At 34.2% G+C, this 23,278-nt stretch overlaps 3 protein-coding genes across 3 annotated transcripts; all 3 read left to right on the forward strand.

Annotated features, from left to right (window-relative positions):
- The first annotated feature begins 951 nt into the window (after positions 1 to 951).
- LOC114743285 (protein ACCELERATED CELL DEATH 6-like) lies at positions 952 to 3,068 on the forward strand. Its single transcript, XM_028931487.1, has 5 exons — positions 952 to 1,765; positions 1,841 to 2,379; positions 2,503 to 2,678; positions 2,791 to 2,935; positions 3,021 to 3,068. The coding sequence occupies exons 1-5, from the start codon at positions 952 to 954 to the stop codon at positions 3,066 to 3,068; spliced, it is 1,722 nt and encodes a 573-aa protein (XP_028787320.1).
- Positions 3,069 to 10,103: 7,035 nt separating this feature from the next.
- LOC114743287 (alpha-latrotoxin-Lh1a-like) lies at positions 10,104 to 14,816 on the forward strand. Its single transcript, XM_028931488.1, has 4 exons — positions 10,104 to 10,431; positions 10,506 to 11,032; positions 11,154 to 11,495; positions 14,634 to 14,816. The coding sequence occupies exons 1-4, from the start codon at positions 10,104 to 10,106 to the stop codon at positions 14,814 to 14,816; spliced, it is 1,380 nt and encodes a 459-aa protein (XP_028787321.1).
- A 1,042-nt stretch (positions 14,817 to 15,858) lies between these two features.
- On the forward strand, positions 15,859 to 16,437 carry LOC114743288 (protein ACCELERATED CELL DEATH 6-like). Its single transcript, XM_028931489.1, has one exon. It carries the CDS (start codon positions 15,859 to 15,861, stop codon positions 16,435 to 16,437), a length of 579 nt encoding a protein of 192 aa, XP_028787322.1.
- Positions 16,438 to 23,278: the final 6,841 nt, after the last annotated feature.

A 23,278-nucleotide genomic window follows, 5' to 3' on the forward strand; every position in this document is an offset into this window, starting at 1 on the left:
TTTGATAAAGAGAAGATGTAGGATAGAAGAAAAAAAATTTAATCAAAAGCTTTTAACCCATTGAGTTCGTTAACATTTTCTTTCTTCTTCCTTCTCCATTTTCCTTGGACCAAACAACTTTCATGTGGGTTTTGGTGACCGGAGGGGAGGTTTGGGGACTGAAGTTTCGGCGAATATTCCTATGTCGGATTAGTATGAGAAATAAAGACAATATTGTCTTCAACGCTTTGAGTGAGTCTTCTAATCTGATTCTTTTATATACCATTTCTTATAAATTTAAATTTACATTTACATTTACATTTATCACATATAGTTATCATTGAGCGTATCAAAGATTTTAATTAATGGTTTTAAATATTTTCCCATCATATTAATATCTAATCTAAATATAAACTAAAACATGACGTTGTCATAACGCCCTACCTTAAAGGAAGTATAACAAGAACAAGATATGCAAAAGCCATGAAGGTCTTAACGTCAATTATTAGCACTAAGTGAAAATATAAAAGAAAGAAAGAAACAGAAAAGAACAAGCGGGTTTTAATTAATATAGTCCGCTAAAATATTTGCACGGTCAAAAGACAGATTATGGAATGCTATAAAGAAAGTGACTTCATAAGATGACCAAAATAATACATAGTGATAGAACACACAATATTCCACTCTCTCACCAGACCACAAGTATCTTATCTATGTTGTTGCATTCACTTGAATTGTTTTATGCATATAAAGCGTAAAGGTTTCGCTAACGCTGAAATTAAGTTGAAGTAGTGGGTGATCAAGTACGAGATCTATCGTTTTGGATTGCCTTTGATTGAAGTGCTCGCTAGTTGCAATGGCCCATTCGGGCTCTGCTGACATAAGGCTAGAGGTGGCTGCAACAAGTCGGCAGTCCAGTGCATTTAGCAGCAGAGTGAAGAGTGAGCTAATGGAAATGCATCACGTGATGATATGGCATTTCTTCGCAGCAACAATAGGATAGATAAATTGATGGAAACGTTGTCAAGTTCATCATTTGATGATGTACAATCTTGTGGCAATGAAATGATGCGTGAACTGATGGAAATGCAGTTCAGTTCATCGGTTGCTGATATGCCATTTTGTGGCAACATGGAACATATTATGTATTATGAGTTGTACCAGGCGGCTCGTGATGAAAATGAAGATGCAGATGGATTTGTTCATGTACTGGAGCAAGTGTGTGAGAAAAATCATGTTGACTTGGCTACTAGTTTCAATCATGTCACTCCCAGAGGTGACTCGTTGCTTCATGTTGCAGCTGAACATGGAAGTGAACAAGTTTTATGTCTTGTTGCTTTTCACTATCCTAAGCTTTTGTACAGGACAAATATGAAAGGTGATACTCCGCTTCACGTTGCTGCAAGAGCGAAGAATCTTTTGGCAATTAAGAACATTCTTGACATGGAAAAACATTTCATGACATCCCACCGGGTTAACTCTCTGGGTAAAACGGAGTTTATTATGTTACGCAGCAATTATGGGAGTACAGCTTTGCACGAAGCTGTTTTGAGCACGGATTATTCTGTGGTTCTTTTCCTTTTAGCTGCACATGAGCGAAGTGATCTGGCCACCTACTGGACTTGGAGCTATGATTTTAGCTGCAAATCGCCAATGTACTTAGCAGTTTTGATAAGGGACGAGGATATTCTTTATCTTCTCTTCAGGTTAATTCCAATCCCCTCAGGCAAAACCGTGTCAAATGGGGACTCTCCACTTCATGCTGCAATATCAGAACGGACTAAAGGTAAGCATACTCTTAAAATAAATAAGTTCATGTTTGTTTCACTTTTCCCTAATATATTTTGTTTTATCTGTGAAGATCTATTGAAAAAGATTGTTGATACTAGAAAAGAGCTACTGTATCAAAGAGATAAGAACAACAACACTCCCCTTCATTATGCAGCATACGCTGGTTACATGGAAGGAGTTTGTATAATGTTAGAAACATCTCCCATGATTGCTTTTCAACGAAACTCAGATCGTAATCTTCCAATTCATCTCGCCTGCGAAAAGCATAGAGTTGAAGTGGTCAAAAAGTTGCTTGAAATAGAGTGGTCTAATGCTGGGCTTTTCTTGAATCATAAATGCCAGAACATTCTTCACATTGCAGCAATGAAGGGACGAACTCGCTTGATAAAATATCGACTAAAGCATCCCAACATTGATCATGACACTATCAATGACAGAGATGTAAATGGAGATACTCCCTTACATTTGGCTTCAAGAGGATTGCGTCTCTGGACTCTACTCCTTCTATCACAAGACAAAAGGATCGATGTGAATCTAGTCAATAACAAAGGCTTAACAGCTCAAGATGTTGTTCAGACGCAACATAGGATTCCAGAGACACGTCAAGAGGTAAGATTGACAAATATCTATGTTTTCTTTTTTTTAACTTTCTAAAAGCTTTTGATTCCAAACACTTCTTTTCTTAATAATGGAATATAACATGTAAGCCTGTTTGATTTGACTTCCTTGCAGTTTCTAGCAAGTATAATTTTATATAATGCCATTGTGGACTTGAAGGCAAATATGCTGAGCGTGCCACTCACAAGATCCATCAATAAAGAATGGAATGTGAAGGATGCAGCCAATACACTCATACTTGTGGCCATACTCAGCCACAGTGACTTTTGCAGCTGGTTTTACAGTGCCAGGTGGGCTTTACTCAGAGGATAGCCCAATCCCAAAACAAAGGGGAATGGCACTTTTGGTGGATCAAACACTATTCAAGATATTCATGGCTTTTAACACTATTGCTGTGTATAGCTCCACCATTGGCTCTATCATTCTTCTATGGGTCCCAGTTGGAGATCGTCGTCTTGCAATATTAGTATATGTCTATGCTAGGTTATTTGTTTATGTGGCCCTTATAGCAATGCCAATTGCATTTCTGGCTGCTATGCGTTTGATTGTGAGCAATAACACTATTGTTGCAGACGTTATCAGTGTCATTGGATTCATTTCCATTTTCTTAATGATGTTTATTCGTATTTTAGGATTCATTCCACTTGGAAGTCGCCGTCCCGTACTTAAGCAAATCATAGGCTTATTTCTTAGGATCACTGTTGTTTTAATCTATGGATGCTGTGATCCTTGGTACAGTGATTTAGTCGGCAAAGCCAACCAAGTCGATCAAGATGATGCCAAAAATCAAATCAAATGAAGCTAGCATTTGCAAATTGATATCAATGACGAGGTTGCAGCCAACACTTTCCAAGATCCAGTCACAAATGTTAATCGTCATTGTTGCCCGTGCTTTTAGTTTCATGATGTTCATCTAAGATTATGTGATTCTTGCGTGTGATTTATGTATTATATGTCAACTAGTTGATGTAATCTGAGAGTAATTTTATGTGTATGAATAAAAATATCTTGTTTTAACATTTTTCAGCAAGTTGGAGAATAAAGTACCGTTGTTTCTTCTGTTCAGTTAAATATTTCGATTTTCAATAAAGCGGTAATTAAAATTGAGAGGAACAAATAAAACAAGGGGGAAAACAATTGAGAAAAAAGATAGATTTTCTGTTTGCTCAATCACGTTCTGATGATAGCAAAACTAGATAAAAAAAATTATTTTGCAAATTTTATGAGAAATTATGTAATGAAAACGATCAAGCTGAAACGATAGAAGAGAAAATTACAATATCCATCATTTTTTGTTAGGGGATCAAACGTTTGATGAAAAGGATTGTTTTACCAGATTTATTAGTCTGCTTACTATTGCATCTTTTCGTTTTTGGTAAATAGTTACTATTGTACATTTGCTCCAATTTTTCTTGAACTAGATTCAAATAAAGAGAATCAGATTTTGTTACCAGTAATAATAGACAAGAGCATGGTGAGAAGGTTAAAGGTTAGCTGCCCTGGTCACAACACCACTCACCATACTTATATGAGATCCTGAATTCGAGTTTGGTGTTGGCATATTTGTATATGCATATGTATTTAATTATACTCCTCTGGTCCTTAATATAAGAACTAATTGTTGAGTTAATTTTGGTTTTAAATATAAGATCTATTTATCATATTTATCAATTTTTTTTAAATTATCTCTATGAATACTCCCTTAACTATAATCAAGTAGAAGAGGGAGGAAAAATATTAAAAAAGATGATTATGGTATTTTAGGAAAAACATGTCAATTTTTATAATTAACTAACTTTCATAATTTTTTTAATCTAATTAACTTAATTAAATAGGTTTTGTATTAAGGACTAGAGGAGTATTAAACAATTAATAGAAAAAAACAGAGAACAATTGGAAAGTTTTCGCAGGAATTCTAGTTTGTTTTATTCATGTCCACCGTGTTCAGGCCTTGATCCAAGTATAAAGCAAAATAAATGAGCTGGGACCATCTTATGCATCTTGATTCACAGCATGATCAAAATCAATTACCATGGGAATCATAACAATCATCCGACTACAAAAGGCAAATCAGAAATAGAACAGAAAACAAAAATATTGGACTCGTATAATCCTGAATTTGAGCGCCAACTGTACACAGCTCAGAGTGAATCAAACATTTGTTTATACCTAAACTATGCACCCACAAGGGATTGTGCTATTTTATTATTTGTGAATTTGTGATGGACCTGAGAAGATGAGAAATACCCCATATCATATAAATATAGAAAATGGTTTGAGTTTTGATAGCAGTTATAAATTGTTGTGTGTGGATATGTCTTTTTATTGTTTCCACTGAATACCGCACTGATAAAGTCGGCATGCACTGGCACCAGAAGCCCTTATCACAAGGGTGCGAGGCATGATGCCAACTACAATTTAATACGTGAAAATTTGCTTTAATACGTGATGGTTCAACACACATGAACACAATGCCTAGACTGAACGATAAAAATGGACCCAGCCGTTGAGACAAGTGCACGTATAAACTAGTTCCAAGAACAGAAGATGTCAAAAATATATAAGCACTAGCATAAAGGAATGGAAAATTGTAATGCAGGGCTCAACAAAAAAAGGTCGAAATTCATACTTGGTCCAATCCTAATTCTTTGGAGTGGCATAAAATTCAAATCTAGGAAACCCTTTGCACTGACACACGAGGAGTGGAGATCGACATTGGACCATCCATGGGGATAGAGAAAAGAAAACATGTCTGCACCAGATCTGCAACAACTTCATAATAGTCACTCTGGACCTAAGAAAAACAAGTGAGAACAAATATTGTATGAGAAGCCAACATCATTAGCATAAGCACATAGAAAGAACTTAATGGTGATATCGTGAGTCAGCTCTCATCTCCAGTTTTCACAGAGACTTGACACAGGACACTAAATTAACGTTTCTATTGCAAACGCGACAAAGACACTAGATGAACTTTCACCATGAAGTGGGGAAAAAGCGGAAAACCCCTACTAAATGAACGAATCTTTCAGCCAAGGCAACATGAAGAGGCTTCAAACCAATGCCCAATTATTCTTAACCAAACCAAAAAAAAAAAAAAAAACGCTATCCTCAAAATCTAACCTTCCTTCAAGAAAATAATGAAATCCTCAAGATTATTGGGTTATTCAACACCACAGAAAAGAAGTGGCATCAAGCATGAGAAATTAAAAATGTGCAGTTCATCAACTAAATTAAAGCTGTTAGCACTCCATATGTCAAAAAATAAATACCTTTGTGATTGTAGGCGAATGCTGTATAGAAGGGCTCAGATTTATAGTTTCTGAAGTTCCCAGTGTTATTGAGAGTTGCATAAGCATATAGAATAGTGTTTGAAAAATCTCAAGCATCAACCGCAACATAGTCAGCTTAAAGCTCCACAGTTTGTAGGCAAACCTCAAGGCATCTCTAGCTCCCTCTTCATGAAAGAAAGTTAGAGCTCCACCTATCTGTAACATGAAATTGTTCAGGATTCGTTATAATAATGTTTGCTTGAACAAAATTGAAACAAACCATACGTGATTTTATTCCCATGTCACTGAAGTAATAATAGTTCGTGTTAAAACTCCTTTTAATATACGTAATCAATATAAACAGTTTCAGAAAAAAGAATTTATGAATATAAATGATAGAGTGAATTAAAATTTTATATGTAGAAAAGAATCCAACATTTCTTATAACTCCTATATTAAAGATTAGGTGGAGTGTTAAAAAAAAAAACATTCGTACTAATAATAAAACACTAATTAGCTACGCTCCTTTTTTTTCCCCCGGGAGGCTGGAATCAGCTAGGCTCCTATACAATTTTTATTTGCATACAAGTTTAAAAATCTTGAGTTCAATTAGCTGCAAATTCCAAATGCTAAATTTAAATGATTTTTTATTTCATTAAAAGAAATTACAGCCTTGATAACTAATCACATTTTGTCTTATTGTTATTAGTTCATCAAGCTCCAAACTCCAAATGACAAACTGAAATATTTTTCATTCAACTTCTTTTTCATTCTCTTCCTCAATATCGATTCGAACCACACTCGTCAAAGTAAAAGAGAAGCTAATATTTTTTTAACTCATGGAAGATTATTTTGAAACCAGGAGTTTCACTTTTCTTTTTCTTATTATAAAAATTTCATTTCGTTATTTAAGTATTCATATAAAAACAAATTTAACTTCATTATGCTTCCTTTTTTTACATCCGATACATAATTTGCTGAATCAAATTAAAAATTTCATTTCATTTCAAACATGCATGTTCTCTTTTCTTTTCTTTTCTTTTTTCCCCTTCTTTTTCATATTTCTCTTCCTTCAAGAAAAGAAAAGCTCTTTAAATATTCATTTTCTGGGGCCCCCCACTCGGAAATAATTTGGTATTCATTATCTCTACAAGATGGATCTGTATAATAATGCCCAGAGGCCATATGGTGTCGTCCTCAGTGTTCTCCAACAAATTAAAGATCCACACTCACTCACTCTCTCTCTGCCTACCTACTGGGTTAAGGAAATTACTCCCTGCAACTTGGACTCCAGACTGTTCATCCAACATAACAGGCCATTTTCTGAGAACAGACTACTTCCAAGGTCGGAAGTCCTCTCTCTCTCTCTCTCTCTCTCTCTCTCTCTCTCGTTTTTGAAGAAATGGAAGCTTAGTTTAACTAGGTTTGGTGTTGAATAGACATAAGCTCTGTATTTTCTTGCTTTCTTCTTCTTCTTCTTAATGATCCATGTTTCTATTTCCTTAAATTCTACTGCTGGCACTGGAAAGTGGACCCCATTATTCTCAGTATCTCTTGTTAGTTCAGCTGCTTAAACGATATTATCATCTCGTAGGGTTTTGATCCTTTTATTTTCTGTTAATAAGTTTTTATTTTACCCCTACAACAATAGTATTATCTTATTCCATGGAGTTAGTTACATGAGTCTATGTTGTATTAATAATTAAATATTTAAATGGCTTTTTGAGACAAATGCTGTAAACAATAAAATTAATTATCGGGACACCCCACCATGAAAATTATTTATCAATTATCAGGATACTGCATCTAAAATCCTTCTAAGCACACGCAATTTTAGAAAAACAAGGAACGTGTTCTTCGCAAGAATGAGTTCTGCACCTTTTTCGTTTTTGCAATAATTTTTTTTATAAAAAAATGCTGCCACCTTTTCCCCTAGTGCTTGATCCCCGCTCCTTTTCTCCACGCTACCCCTCTCTCCTCAAACAGAATGAGTTTGGCTGTTCATAAGTTTTGATAAGCACCCAATACACATCAGATCTGGACCATCCAAATCCGATTTAGACGGTTCAAATTTATTTTTATTTTTATTTTTATTTTTGTAAAATAATTATTTTAATAGGTATAGAATAAAAAAATAAAGATGATTATCATTCTTAAAAAAATAATTTTTTCTATTTTAAATTATTAAATCTAGATCTGGACGGTCCAATTGCTCATCAAGTAATGAGAGCACCAAAACCGGACCCCTCCTCAAACACGTTCCTTCCCACCTCACTTTTTCCCTCATCTGAGGCAGCGACTGGTAGAAAGGGCACATGGTAGCTTCTAAGAGATTCCTCTTTAAAAATATCAGATTAACGATCGAAAAGGTTCCATCACTAAATTAGTGATGCAAATTTTCTATCAATAATTAATGATAGAATATTTTTATCACTAATTCTTTGCTAATCTAATTAGCAACAGAATAATTGGCAACAAAAATTTTTGTTGTTAATTAGATTCTGTGGCTAATTACTTCTTTTTTTTTGCATTGCATGATTATTAAATTCATGCCTAATTTATATATAATAAAATTTGTAGAAACTAAAATTAGATGGATTGATTAACAATTTAAAATTTTAATATTTCATTATAATAATTTAATTTTTATCATATTTAGTACTAATTTTTTTCTAATAGCATCCATTATTCTAAGGTAAAATTTTAGGATAGTACAATGGGTGCTACTAGAAAAAACTTCAGGTACTAAATATACCACTACATGGTGGAAAATACTCACCTAAGTAGCTTCCATTATCCTAAAGTAAAATTTTGTGTTATTCTGTGCTTAAAGTATTTTTCTAAATAACGAGTATCCCAAACTTAAGATATTGAATGCTACTAAAAAAATTCTTAATTTAAGGTACATTAGAATGCTAAAAACAATATTCTCTCGGTCTCTTTTTATAAGCAATATTGGACTAAATCATGTAGATCAAAAAATTAATTAAAATTGGTTAAAAACAATAAATGTATAAAAAATGAAAGTTTTCCTCCAAAATACTCTTATTTATAGGGGAGAGGGTATAAAAAAGAGAATAAAAAATTAATATAATAAAGAATAACAAGAGCTATAAGAGAGAGAATGTGTGATTGAGAGAGATTATATAAAAAATATGATTTTCAGAACATTTATTATCTAGGAAATGATGTTTTGGAGAAAAAATAAATATATTAACTATTAAAATAAGTCTTTAATAGTGGCAAAATAGGAAATTTGCTACAAAAATTTAAAGCAACTTGTAAATGTTGCTTATACTTATGAATAAGGAGGAGATGGTGATTGTTGCCTATAAAAAAGAACTGAGAAGGCACTTAATATACTTAGCGTGCCACCATTTTTATAAAAAATTTATTTGAAACAGCAAAGATACAGAACTGGTTCTTTCCTTGTATTTTTAAAATTGCACTAGCTAAGAAGGATTTTAGATGCAGTATCCTAGAAAATAATTTTCAGTGTAATATCCTGATAATTAATTTTACTGCTTATAGCATTCGACTCAAAAAGTCCTTTAAAAGATTACCAAAAAAAAGTCATATTGATCCAGCCTAACAAAATATCATTTATCTAATTATCAGCATAGTTTCATTGACTTGGAATGTTTAATACACATAAAGCATAAAGTTTTCCCCAATGCTGGAACTAAGGTGAACGCGGGGTGATCAATTAGGAAGATTTATTATACGTTGTGGATTGCATTTGATTGAAGCGCTAGGTAGTTGCAACGGACGGTTCGGACTCTGTTGAAATAACCTTCAATGTTGCTACTGAACCGACGTCAAACGGGAAGATGGGAGATATTTCGGAGTAGGAGGAAGCAGAGAACATGAACAAACTAAATAGACCAACAACGCGGCAGTTCAGCACATTTAGCAGCAAAGTAATGAATGAGCTTATGGAAATGCAGTCTGGCCATGATATGGAATTTCTTCGTAGCAACAAAAGGATAGATAATATGATGGAAATGTTGTCAAGTTCATCAGTTGATGATGTACAATCTTGTGGCAATGAAGAGATGCGTGAACTGATGGAAAAGCAGTTCAGCTCATCGGTTGATGATATGCCATTTTGTGGCAACCTGGTATATTATGAAGTATGAGTGGTACAAGGCGGCTTGTGATAAAAATGCAGATGCAGATAGATTTGTTTATGCACTAGAGCAAGCGTGTGAAGAAAATCATGTTGACTTGGCCACCATTTTCAATCAAGTCACTGCCACAGGTGACTCGTTGCTTCATGTTGCAGCTGAACATGGGAGTGAACAAGTTTTATGTCTTGTTGCTTTTCACTATCCTAAGCTTTTGTACAAGAAAAATATGAAAGGAGACACTCTGCTTCATGTTGTTGCTAGAGCTTTGAATCTTTGAGCGATCGATAAAATTCTCAGCTTGGATAAACATTTCATGACATCTGAGGGGGCTGAATCTATGGACAAAGTGGAGTTTATTATGTTACGCAACAATTATGGGAGGACAGCTTTGCATGAAGCTGTTTTGAGCAAGGATTATTCTGTGGTTCTTTTCCTTCCAGTTGCACATAAGCGAAGTGATTTGGCCACGTACTGGACCTGGAACTATGATTTTAGTTGTAAATCGCCAATGTATTTAGCAGTTCTAATAAGGCACGAGGATATTCTTTGTCTTCTCTTGAGGTTAATTCCAATCTCCTCAGGCAAAACTATGTCAAATGGAAACTCTCCACTTCATGCTGCAATATCAGAACGGACTAAAGGCAAGCATACTCTTGAAATAATTAAGTTCATGCTGTTTCACTTTTCCCTAATATATTTTGGTTTTTTTGTGAAGATCTATTGAAAAAGATTGCTGATACGCAAAAAGAGCTACTGTATCAAAGAGATGAGAACAACAACACTCCCCTTCATTATGCAGTGTACTCTAGTTACATGGAAGGAGTTTGTATAATGTTAGAAACATCTCCCATGATTGCTTTTCAACGAAACTCAGGTGGCAATTTTCCAATCCACCTCGCCTGTGAAAAGGGCAATGTTAAAGTGGTCAAAAAGTTGCTTGAAATAGAGTGGCCTAGTGCTGGACTTTGGTCAAATCATAGAGGTCAGAACATTTTTCATATTGCAGCAATGAAGGGAAATGTTCAAGTGATAGAATATCTACTGAAGCACCCCAATATTCATCATGATGCTATCAATGAGATTGACAAAAGGATCGATGTGGCTTCAAGAGAATTGTGTATTCGGACTCTACTCCTTCTGTCAAAACACAAAAGGATCGATGTGAACCTAGTCAATAACAAAGGTTTAACAGCTAAAGATGTTGTTTGGATGCAATGTAGAATTCCAACGACACGTCACGAGGTAAGATTGACAAGCATCTGTCTTCTTTCTATTAACTTTTAATAAGGTTTTAATTCTAGAGACTTCTTTTCTTACTAATAGAATATAACATGTAAGCCTGTTTGATTTGACTACCTTGCAGTTTCTAGCAAATGCAAGTTTACATAATGCTGGTGTGGACCTGAAGGCAAATATGCTGAGCATGCCACTCACAACATCCATCAATAAAGATTGGAATGTGAAGGATGCAGCCATCACAGTCATACTTGCTATGTATAGCTCCACCACTGGTTCTGTCATTCTTCTGTGGGTCCCAACGGGAGATAATCGTTTCGCAACAGTAGCATATGTGCATGCTACGTTCTTTGTTTCTTTGGCCCTTATAGCAATGTCCGTTGCGTTTCTAGCTGCTATACACTTGATCGTTAGCAATAACACTATAGTTGCAGATGTTATAAGTGTCATTGGATTCATCTTCATTTTCGTAATTATATTTTATCGTATTTGAGGATTGCTTCCACTTACAAGTCGCTGTCCCGTGCTTCGTCAAATCATAGGCTTAGTTGTTAGGATCGTTGTTGTTTTATTCTACGCAGGCTATAATATTTTGTATAGCAATCTTGCAGGCAAAGCCAACCAATTCGATCAAGATCATGCCAAGAATCAATTAAATGATTATGATACTTTCTCAGGTCCAATTACAAATGTTCATCATCCGCTTTTAAGATTCTCGTGATGATTATTCTTATTGTCAAGGTCCTGAGATTGAGGAAGATCGAGAAGGGATTGGTTAATGTTTTTTTTGTTCTTTTGTGCATGCATCTGCCGTTTGGCTTATGTTATGGCGTTTATGAACTTTGCTTCTGGTACTTCACGTTTAGTTGAATGAAAGTTCTCTCTTCAAGATGTTGATCTCTTTTTTTTTTTTTAAAGATGTTGATCTGAAATTATGTGATTCTTGCGTGTGATTTATGCATCATACATCACTTACGCAGAGTGCATGTAACCCGAGTGTAATTTTATGCGACTATGAATAAATATCTCTTGTTTCTACATTCGTCAAGCAAGTTGGAGAATGAAGTATGGTTATTTCTTCTTTTCAATGAAAAGTTTCCGCTTTTTAATAAAGTGGTAATAAAAATTGACGGGAACAAGTATACCAAGGGAAAAAACAATTGAGAGAAAATAGACGTGAAAAATAATAGAGTTTTTCTTTGTTTAATTACGGTGATAACAAAACGAGATTAAAAATTATTAGAAGAGAAAATTACAATATCTACAATTTTTTTGTTACAGTATCATCCAACTACAAAAGGAAAATTAGAAATAGAACAGAAGATAAAAATATTATGCTCTTATAATCCTGAATTTCAGCACCATCTGTACACAACTTAAAGTCCAATATCTGGGTTTAGTAAAAATCCCAAGTATTCTACACCTGATTAATACAGAAATTCAGTTCAAAGCTTGCGCATTGAGCTTCACAGATACTTAACAAACCTAAAATAGTGGATTGTATACATTTCATCTTCTTCACTCAAACTGCAGAAACGCAAGTGGATTAAACTGCTTTTTGAGTAACTTTATTCAAAAGAGAGAATACCAGGATGATGTTTTCCATTTCTAAGTTTGGTTCATTCAAAGAAAATTGGGAAATTGGATTAGGACAAACAGAATTTGATGTAGTGATTTGCAAGAGAACCAAGCTACTTACAGCATTGGTAGGGGAGAGCTCAGAGTGAATCAAACATTTGTTCATACCTTTAATTATGCAGCCACAAGGGATCCAGAGAGACAGGTTTCTCACTTCTTGTCCCAGAAGTCCTAGATGGAGGCTCGTGCACTGTAATCGGAAGAACCCATTCACATTTTTCTCTTCTTCATACCTGAAGTTCAGAAACCAAATGACTTAAAATACAATCAATGGCTAATTCAACAAAATTGGTAACAAACCATGCATGATTTTTATTACCATATCACTGAAGTAATAATAGTTTATGTTAAAACTGTTTTTAATATAGGTAATCAATATAAATAGTTTCAGAAAGAATTTATGAATATAAATGATAGAGGGAATTAAAATTTTAATTTAAAATAGAATCGAACATTTTTTATGACTCTTATATTAAGGACTAAATGGAGTACTAAAAAAAAGAATACTTTCGTATTAATAATACGACACTAATTAGCTAGGCTAAAAAAAAAAAGAATACTTTCGTATTAATAATACGACACTAATTAGCTAGGCTCTCCCCACGGGGAAGGCTGCAATCGGCTAGGCTCCTATCTTTTATTGAAATTAGGAAAAAATCAATTGGCATACAATTTTTATTTGCATACAAGTTTAAAAATCTTGAGTTGAATTAGGTACAAATTCCAAATGCTAAATTCAAATAATTTTTTTATTTCATTAAAAGAATTTACACGCTTGATGTCTAATCACATTTTCTCTCATTGTTATTACTTCATCAAGCTCCAAATGACAAACTGAAATCCTTTTCATTCAACTACTTTTTTCATCCTCTTCCTCAATATTAATTCGAAATACACTCATCAAGCAAAAGACATGCTAATATTTTTTAACCCATGGAAGATTATTTTTAAACCAGGAGTTTCATTTTTCTTCTTGTTATTATAAAAATTTCATTTCGTTATTTAAATATTCATATAAAAACAAATTTAACTTCATTATGTTTCCTTTTTTTACTTCTCAAACATAATTTGCTGAATCAAATTAAAATTTTCATTTCATTTCTAGCATGCATGTTCTCTTTTCTTTTCTTTTCTTTTTCATATTTCTCTTCCTTCAAGAAAAGAAAAGTTTACTGTTGGTACGAAGGAAATGGAGGGAAGGGGGAAATTTTTTTTTAACGAGTTCTGTTTAAAAAATTGGAAAAGTAGGGTTTTAAAATTTTAATAAAAAGAAGAAGTAACATGAAAAATAGTAAAAATTAAAAAGAAGTAATATAAAAGAGTAATAAAAATTAATTAAAAGTTTTTAACCCCACTTTTCCAATTTTTTGAATAGAGCTCATTAAAATTTTTCCTCCCTTTCCCTCCTCTCATTTTTCCCTCATACCGACCCTAGAAATAATTTAGTATTCATTATCTCTGCCAGATGGATCTATGTAATAAACTAATAATGACCAGGGGCCATGCGGTGTCGTACCTTCCCCACTATCCAACGGTGGTAACCCGTCTGTACCTTCCCCGCATCATTCATCATCTTCACATTCAATAATCATGTACTGTTTATTTCACCGATGCTCTTTAGATTCTAATTATTCAATTTTTTTATTTTCTTTATTTTTATTAATTAATTTTATCAATTAATAAATAATTAAATATTACTAATTCTAATTAATTATTTATTATTGTTTATTTCTATTATACTATATTCTAATTAGATATAAATATAATAAAAATTAGAATATAATTATACTATTCTAAAATTGATTCTAAAATGAAAATATTAATTTCTATTAATACTATTTTAATTAATATTATTTATATTAATAAATTAATTAAATTAATTTTTATTAATTTGAATTAATATTCTTTTGATTCCATTTTTTCTACTTAATTAGATTCTTATTTATTATATGCACTCATACTCATTTAGATATACTTAGTATGTTCCAGCTTTGCGATTTCAATCGCCTTCTGCGGATTCGGTAGTCGCCGCGCTATTACCTCATGCCCGATTTCGGGTTTGAGCCCTCCAGTGAAACAACCATGCAAGGCCTCATCAGATTCTCCCTCTGTCCGATTTGCCAAGGCCATGAGTGGTTCTGCATCAGTTTGAAGAGCTTGGATCTGGGTTGTTCCATTAGTGATGGCCCAAACTCTGCTTCCCGGGCTTTAGTCAAAGAAGCCTAATTGTAGATCACCTTGGTCTTCTGCAAAGTGAAACCGGGGGATTACATCTCCCTCCATGTTGATGGCTGCCGGTACTAGACGATGAGGTTCTGAGACTTCATGGTACGAGAAATACTGCTCTGCTAGAAAAATCCAATTCTGGGAATCAGTCCCATCGAATTTCGAGAAGTCAACTTTCATTTGCTTGGCCTGGTATGATTGATTATTCGACCCTCCTACGTACGACCCTCTATTGTAAGATATGTTCCGCCTGACATCACCAACTGATTTAAACGCTCTAAATTGCGTTGCTGTAGTTCAAGCTCCTTACTCATCCCGGCGTAAGCTGCTTCCAGCTGATTAATCTTATCGAATCGTGAATCTGGGTTTCGAACCATGGCCTCTGTGGCAGACTCAATGCGGTCTAATCGTCCATTATTATTGGCCTTCAGTTTGTCAATCTTCAACTCATGTTGTTTCACCATCTTACCGATGCTCTTTAGATTCTCGGCAACCATCGATTCATGCTGCTTCATCCGCTTGCACAGAGCCTTAAACTCGTTTTGCAAATCCTTGAACCTGGTAGCCTCTGCCATTGTCTAAATTCTCTCAACGAGAGCACCAAACAGTTATGGTTTCAAATGCAATAGGGAAATGAATCAAACAATACCACGAATATTATTGATGAGTCCTCATGCAATGGAATACAATCGGATAGCTACGCTAGAACTACAGAATTTGGAAGAGCTGCAAATAATAGAAATAACAAAGAAATAACAGAAGGAATACCACGGAGGGTCCAGAGAGAGAATCACAGATACAGAAAGAGAGAAATCACGTCACACCACATTCTTACCCTCTCTCCTCTCACGACACACTATTTATTCTCTTAATTTCCGTGTGGCCTGCCTTGTTCTCTGGCTGCGCCTTACATTCGGCCATTACTTATATTGTTCAGCCCATTATCTGCTCTATTGCTTCCTTCAGTCATGACAAGTTCATCAATTGATGATGGACAATCTTGTGGCAATGAAAGGATGCGTGAAGAATGGAATGTGAAAGATGCAGCCAATTCACTTGCACTCATGGCCGTGCTGATAGCCACAGTGACATTTACTATTGGTTTCACAATGCCAGGTAGGTTTGACTCATCAGATGGTCCAATCCTAAAACAAAAGGGCTTGGCAATTTTGGCTGATCAAACACTGTTCAAAATATTCATGGCTTTCAATACTATTGCCGTGTACAGTTCCAGCATTGGTTCTGTCATTCTTCTATGGGTTTCTCTGGGTGATCTCCGTTTTGTAGAAGGACCATATAGACTTGCTCAGTTCTTTGTTCATGTGGCCCTTGTAGCAATGCCCATTGCATTTCTAGCTGCCATATGTTTGATTGTAAGCAATAACACTTTGCTTGCAATTGTTATAACTGTCATCGGATTCATCTCGATTTCCTTCATCATATTTATTGGTATTTTAGGATCGTTTCCACGTAGATATATTCATTCTCCTGTATCTCGACAAATCGCAGACATACTTATTAGGATCATTGTCGTTTTATTTTGTTGATGGAGGGATGCTTTAATTTTCAGATACAAATGTTAGGAATGTTCATCGGTGTAGCCCATGCCCTTAGTTTTCATGATGTTCATCTAAAATTGCTATTCTTAAATGGGATTTATGTATGATATATACTTGTTTTGACACTTGTTTGGAGAATAAGGCATGGTTATTTCCTCTTTTCAAACAAGAAGAATCAGATTTTGTTAGTCAACTACCTACTATGCTTAATATAAAACTCAGTTAACTAATTTGTTAAGATTAATTAAGAAGGCTAAATAAATTACTTAAACAATTTATATATATATTATTTTTCTTCAAACTAACTGTTTGACTTATATATAAAATTTTAGAGAGACTGTGTAATATATTTTATAATTAAGTAATTTATTTAGCTTTCTTTGTCTTTGTAAATTAGTAACTATTTATATATATTATTTTTCTTCAAACTAATTTGTTTGACTTGTATATAAATATTTTAGAGAGACTATGTAATATATTTTATAATTAAGTAATTTATTTAGCTTTCTTGATCTTTGTAAATTAGTTAACTATGTCTTGTAGTATTAACAGGAGAGAATAGCTAGAAAGTTTTATTCATGTCTCCTTTTTTTTTTTCCGCCAGAAAGTTTTATTCACATCTACACTCTACAGTGTTTAGTCTTGATCCAAGCATAAAGCAAAATAAATGAGATAATATCTATAAAATTTACACTACAAAAAAACACCTAATTACTGACGGAATAATTTCCGTCGCTAATTTCTGACGGATTACCCACGAAAATTCCGTCGCTAAACTTAGCCACGGAATTAGCGACGGAATACAATCCGTCGCTAATTAGCCACGGAATTTTTTCCGTCAGAAAATTCCGTGGTTAAATTTTTATAATTAAAATTAGCCACGGAATTAGCCACGGAATTTATTCCGTCAGAAAATTCCGTGGCTAATTCCGTGGCTAAAGTTTTATAATTACGATTTGCGACGGAATACTTTTCCGTGGCTAATTTAGCCACAGAATTAGCGACGGAAAATTATTCCGTCGCTAATTTCCGTGGCTAATTCCGTGGCTAAAATATAATATATAATATAATATAATAAATATATAATTAAATTCTATATCTTATAAATATTAAATAAAAGAATTAAATTTAAAAAATATATTTATGAAAAAATTATTTATTATTTAAAATTCAAAATTAGTGTCATTGGAAATTAATATTATATTTAAAATAATTTTTAAAAAAAATAAAGCATTATAAAATAAATAGTAAAACAAATATCTAAAAATTATTTTGTTACAAAAATAGTTATAATTAAAATTATATAGTTTATTTTTAGTTTCTAATAATATATATGTGTATAAATAATTATTTGTGTAAGAGAATATTATATATATATATATATTTAATTTTGTATAATAAGTTAGTAAGTTCATTGCAGCTCAACTGGTGAAGTCGCGCGCGTGCACAAGCGAGGTCTTTGGTTCGAGCCGTGGAGAAGTCACTTTGAAAAGGAATTATATGGTGACGACATGTGGCAATACAAGATGGCATGTGAGATAGCAACACGTGGCGGCAGAGGTGAGGTGGCAGGGACACGTGGCGGTGGAGCTGAGGTGGCAGTGACATGTGGAGATGAGATGGCAACGACACGTGGAGGAGAAGGTGAGGTGGCACTGACACGTGGAGATGAGGTGGTGACATGTGGCGGCCAAGGTGAGTGGCATTTTAATTTTTTTTTAAATATTAGCGACGGAATCAGGAATTCCGTCGCTAATTACCGACGGAATCAGAATTCCGTCGGTAATTAGAGACAGAAAAATTCCGTCAGTAATTACCGACAGAATTCCGATTCCGTCGCTGATTCTCTCGGTAATTACCGACAGAATAAATTCCGTCGCTAATTCCGTCGGTAATCAGCGACGGAATTGAAATTCCGTCGGTAATCCAATTAGTGACGAAAAAATTAGCGACGGAACCAATTCCGTCGCTAATTCTGTCGGTAATTTGATTCCGTCGCTAATCCATCACTAATCCATCGCTAATTCCGTCGCTAAATAAAAATTCCGTCGGTAAATTCCGTCGCTAATTAGATGTTTTTGGGGTAGTGTTAATGGCCAAGAAAATCCACAAAATTCAATGAAGAACTTCATTCACAACAACATAATCAAAATCAAGTACCAATGGATTAAAATATTGATTGTGTCAATCATCCAGCTAAAAATGAAAATTAGAAATAGAACATAACGTAAAAATATTGTACCCTTCTAATCCTGAACTTCAGCACTAACTGTGCACAACTTAAAGTCCAATATCTGGGATTAGTAAAATCCCATGTATTCTACATCTGATTAGTCCAGAAATTCAGTTCATTGGCTCACATTTCAGGAATTAGCTGTGCTTTAAGCTTCAGAGATACTGACAAAACTTAAAATAGTGGATTGCCTGTACATTTCATCTTCTTTAGTCAAACAGTAGAAATAACGCAAATGGATTAAACGCTTCTGTTTTGAGTAATTTTACTCAAAATAGAGAATATTAGGATGATGTTTACCATTTCTAAATTGGGAAAATGACAAAAAAAAATCCCTAAAGGCATATCGATGTTAAAATATACTGAAGTTTCATAAATAACGTTAAAAATAATGATATGGACTCACCACATAGCATTTAACTAGATCATAGATTAAAAAGAAAAAAAAAAAAGAATAGGTTCTCAAAATGGAAGAAGAATGATTATATAAAAAAAGATAAGTTCTCAAAATGCAATACAGTGAACAGCTCTTAAAACAGACACGGGAATTAAAAAAAGAAGGGACTAAACAGCTGTATTTTGGGACCTACTATTTTTTCCACTTTGTTATCCACATCCACACAGATTTAGTTAGGCGTCATCTGGTGAGTTTATATCACCACTTTAACGTTATTTATGGTATTTTAGTATATTTCAACACCGTTACACCTCTATGGACTAATATTTTAATAATTAAGATAAATTAAATTTCACAGACTAAAATCTTGAGTTTGAAATTTAAGGGATCAAAACCAAAATAACCCAAAATTTCAAGGACGAAAAATTTTATTAACTCTTGATTTAATTAACTTGCAGTTTCTAGCAAATGCAATTTTAGAAAATGTTGGTGTCCTTGAAGGGGGGGAGAGCAGATCCCTCATCATCTGTTCTCTTCATCCCTCATCATCTCTAAATCTCATCCATTCAAGTGATCTAACAGCTTATAATGAACCACAAACCCAGGCTATTAAAAATGAATCTTTACCATCCAAGTGTTTTGATCCTGACTGTAAATTTTCACCTCTACTACTTCCTAATTTCAGCTGGCGGGAAACGGGAAACATTCTCATTATTCCATCATCGACTTTGGAGGAAACCTTTGACATTCATTCTTATTTTGCTGACTTCATTATATGAAACAGCTATTCGTTTCGGTGGCTTCATCTTCGTTCCAAGAGGGGTAAGGCAAAATAACTCTCTCTCTCTCTCTCTAAACAATAGAGAGTATTTTTTTTAAAACGCAAGCTTATCTCTATTTAGAAATTTTTTTTGTTTTGTTGCACCTATTATAAATTTTTTTGGTATGCGTGTTTTTTTTGGGATAGTTGCTTTATATGTTTGATTTCTTAAGATGTTTTTAAATTTATATAGTTTCAAATTTTATTATAAGTTTTTATTATATGTTTTGCATAGACTTATTTTACAGGTCTCAATCTATGGAAGCTGATTTAACTCCTAGATTAGGAAAAGAATTTGATAATCTAGAAGAGGTATGGAAATTTTGGAATGAACATGCCTGTAAAGTGGGCTTTAGTGCAAGAAAAAATGGGCCAACAAGAAGTAAGAAAGATAAAAACACAATCATTGCATATAGATATGTGTGTTCAAAAGAGGGTAAACGAAGACCAGATAAAAGGTATACCTCAGCCACCAATCATCGTCCTGAAACTAGGACCAATTGTAGAGCTGGGATGATAGTTAATTTAGTGCAAGGTAAATTCAAGATCACTAGCTTTATAGAAGAGCATAACCACCCGTTACATCTTCAAGGAAAATAAGTAATGTGCAAGCAGATGAGATTGATTTGGCCCGGGATGCTAGACTTAAACAAAAAGAAACATTTGACCTTATGAGTAAGCAAGCAGGTGGGCAAGCTAATCTTGGTTTCACTCAAGTTGATATGAAAATTATTTGAAGGCTAACGAAGAAGTATGAAGGATGGGGAAGTTGGATGCTTATTGAACTATTTTGAAGAGCAGATTACTGAGAACCCTTCATTTTATCATTCATATCAACTTGATATGGAAAATCAAATTACAAATATTTTTTGGGTTGATGCTTATATGCTTGTAGATTATGCTTATTTTGGAGATGTAATTTCACTGGATACCACATACTGCACAAATTGTAATCACAGGCCTCTTGCCATATTTTCATGTCTCAATCATTATAGAGGAATTGTAATTTTTGGTGCAGCTTTGTTGTATGATGAAACCACAAAATCATTCAAGTGGTTGTTGGAGACTTTCCTGAAAGCAAACAAGCAAAAAAAACTTGCGACAATTTTTACTGACCAAGATGAGGCAATGGCAAGAGCACTACGTGAAGTTATTCCTGAAGTGAAACATGCATTATGCACATTTCATATTGGGCAAAATGGAATAAAACATTTAGGAAACAAGATGAAGGGTGGTTCACATATCATGCGTGACTTCAACAAGTGCATGTTTACTATTGAAGACGAATCACAATTTGAAGAAGCATGGGCTGCTTTAATATCATCATTCAATTTGGAAGACAACTCATGGTTGAAGTCCATATATGAAATCAAAGAGAAATGGGCATGGTGTTATATGAAGTATTCTATTACTCTGGGTATACGTAGCACACAACTAAGTGAAAGCGTTAATGCAGATATCAAGAACATTACAGACCCAAGTGTTGATATTAATGAATTTTTCAGCATTTTAAGAAGGTTGTTGCAAATAAGAGGTATAATGAAATGAAATGTGAGTTTAATGCAAAGGGGGAAAAAAAACCACGGTTGATAGTCCAAAGTTCACCTATGCCACAACAACTTGCTGATATTTACACCGCCTCAGTGTTAGAATTGTTCTAAGAGCAATTAGATCTTTTTTTTGCCACATGTATTTCCTCTCGAGATGAGAAAGGATCATTGTTCACATATATTGGTATTATGGTTAATGAAGACAAAAGGTGGACATTGACATTTGATCCCAAGGATGATTCCGTATCATGCAGTTGTAAGCATTTTGAATCTATCGGGATATTATGTTGTCATGTTTTAAAAATATATGAGGTAAATGAAGTGAGGAAACTACCAGAAAAATATATTTTGAAAAGATGGACCAAAGATGCAAGAGATGGTGTGATACATGATATTCGAGAAAATGAAATACTAGTGGATCCTAAGCTTCAAAGCATACAAACATATAAACAATTATGTCATATGATGATATAGTTAGCAACTGAAATGTTTGATTGCCTAAAGACTTTTGCTTTTGTGCACAACTCTATTATTGAACTTCATAAAGAAGCAAGAGACTTTTGTTCAAGGCTAAGGAATTCAAATGATGGCAACAAACATGAAGAAGATAAAAGTACGAAAGAAGGGGGAAATCGAGGAAAAAGAAAATGGAGCTACAGTGTAAACAACCTAAGGGAATTAAAAAGAGAGTGGAACTAAGAGGAAAAAAAGATTTAAGAATTTTCGTGAGTGTCTTAGAAAGATAAATAGGTCTTTGACTGAGGTAAAAAGTGAGCAATCAGATGCTCCAATGTCATGTTCTGCACCACCAACATTGCAATCACTACCTCAAGTGCAATCATTGACCAATATGTTGATGGTGAGTTTTTTATATAAAAAAAGTAAATGTTTTTTATGACTTGTTTTGTTAGTATGTATCAATAAGGTAGATGTATGATTCTTTTTAGTGTTAATAATGTGTGTTTTTTTTAGAAATTTATAGGCTCCCTTAGATTGTCCAACACCATCATTGGAAGTACAGGAAGAAGAAGAATTTTTGTTGTCAGGTAAAGGGGGGGAAAAAAAGAGCAAAGATAAAAATGTGCACAAGTTAAGGGGAAAATGTCATTTTTATTAAAATCAATGTGAATACTACATCAAGATGCCAAATACAATTGTCACTCTCTAATACACTTTCTAGTAAATCATAGATACAACTTTTTATGACCCTATACTAATATCTCCATCATGGTTTGAAAACTCGGACTGGACCAGCCGGTTTAGGCCGGAAACCGGTGAACCAGACACTTGTCCGGTCCAGTTCATGATCTAAACCAGCGCTGTTCCGAACCGATATGAAACCGGTTAAACCGGCAAGAACCGGTTGTGACCCGAATAACCAGTTGGGTTGAACGGGTAACCCAGGTCACTTTTAAATGTCCAGAAAGATGCGAGGACTCCGACAATAAAGCAAGTTTCTAGGTAAAAAAAAAAAAAGAAATGAGAAGAAGAAGAAGAGAAAAAAATATAGCAGATGAAAGAAACAAGAAATGAAGTATGTGTAGCTGGTGTTTAAGAGAGCCGGTAGAGGTGAGAGGCGTCGTTGGCAATGACAGCGGTGCTGGAACTGAGGAATGTCAGTTGTTGGGGCCAATATCTGGGTGAGAATGACTGGGGGAGGCTAGGATGAAGGAGTTCGCAATCGCAGGAATTTGAGGGAGAAGACGGAGGTAATAACCGGTAGAGGTGAAGGTGATAGATAAGCAGATAACATTTGGCGAGATTCGACTTTTGAGCGTGCTAGAGTGAGATTTAAGATCTGACTTCTTTTTTCCTGGAAGAGTGTGCTT

The sequence above is a fragment of the Neltuma alba genome, unplaced genomic scaffold (genome assembly GCF_004799145.2).
Source record: "Neltuma alba isolate B1F8T4 unplaced genomic scaffold, ASM479914v2 tig00003988_pilon, whole genome shotgun sequence".
NCBI classification, from domain to species: domain Eukaryota; kingdom Viridiplantae; phylum Streptophyta; class Magnoliopsida; order Fabales; family Fabaceae; genus Neltuma; species Neltuma alba.

Bases quoted from the DNA above. Each gene is read 5' to 3' on its own strand.
- LOC114743287 (XM_028931488.1), top strand. From the start codon at position 10,104: ATGACATCTGAGGGGGCTGAATCTATGGACAAAGTGGAGTTTATTATG. The intron at 10,432-10,505 runs GCAAGCATACTC...TTTTTTGTGAAG, and splicing joins AATATCAGAACGGACTAAAG to ATCTATTGAAAAAGATTGCT. The intron at 11,033-11,153 runs GTAAGATTGACA...ACTACCTTGCAG, and splicing joins TTCCAACGACACGTCACGAG to TTTCTAGCAAATGCAAGTTT.
- LOC114743288 (XM_028931489.1), top strand. From the start codon at position 15,859: ATGACAAGTTCATCAATTGATGATGGACAATCTTGTGGCAATGAAAGG.
- LOC114743285 (XM_028931487.1), top strand. From the start codon at position 952: ATGGCATTTCTTCGCAGCAACAATAGGATAGATAAATTGATGGAAACG. The intron at 2,380-2,502 runs GTAAGATTGACA...ACTTCCTTGCAG, and splicing joins TTCCAGAGACACGTCAAGAG to TTTCTAGCAAGTATAATTTT. The intron at 2,679-2,790 runs GTGGGCTTTACT...TGCTGTGTATAG, and splicing joins AGCTGGTTTTACAGTGCCAG to CTCCACCATTGGCTCTATCA.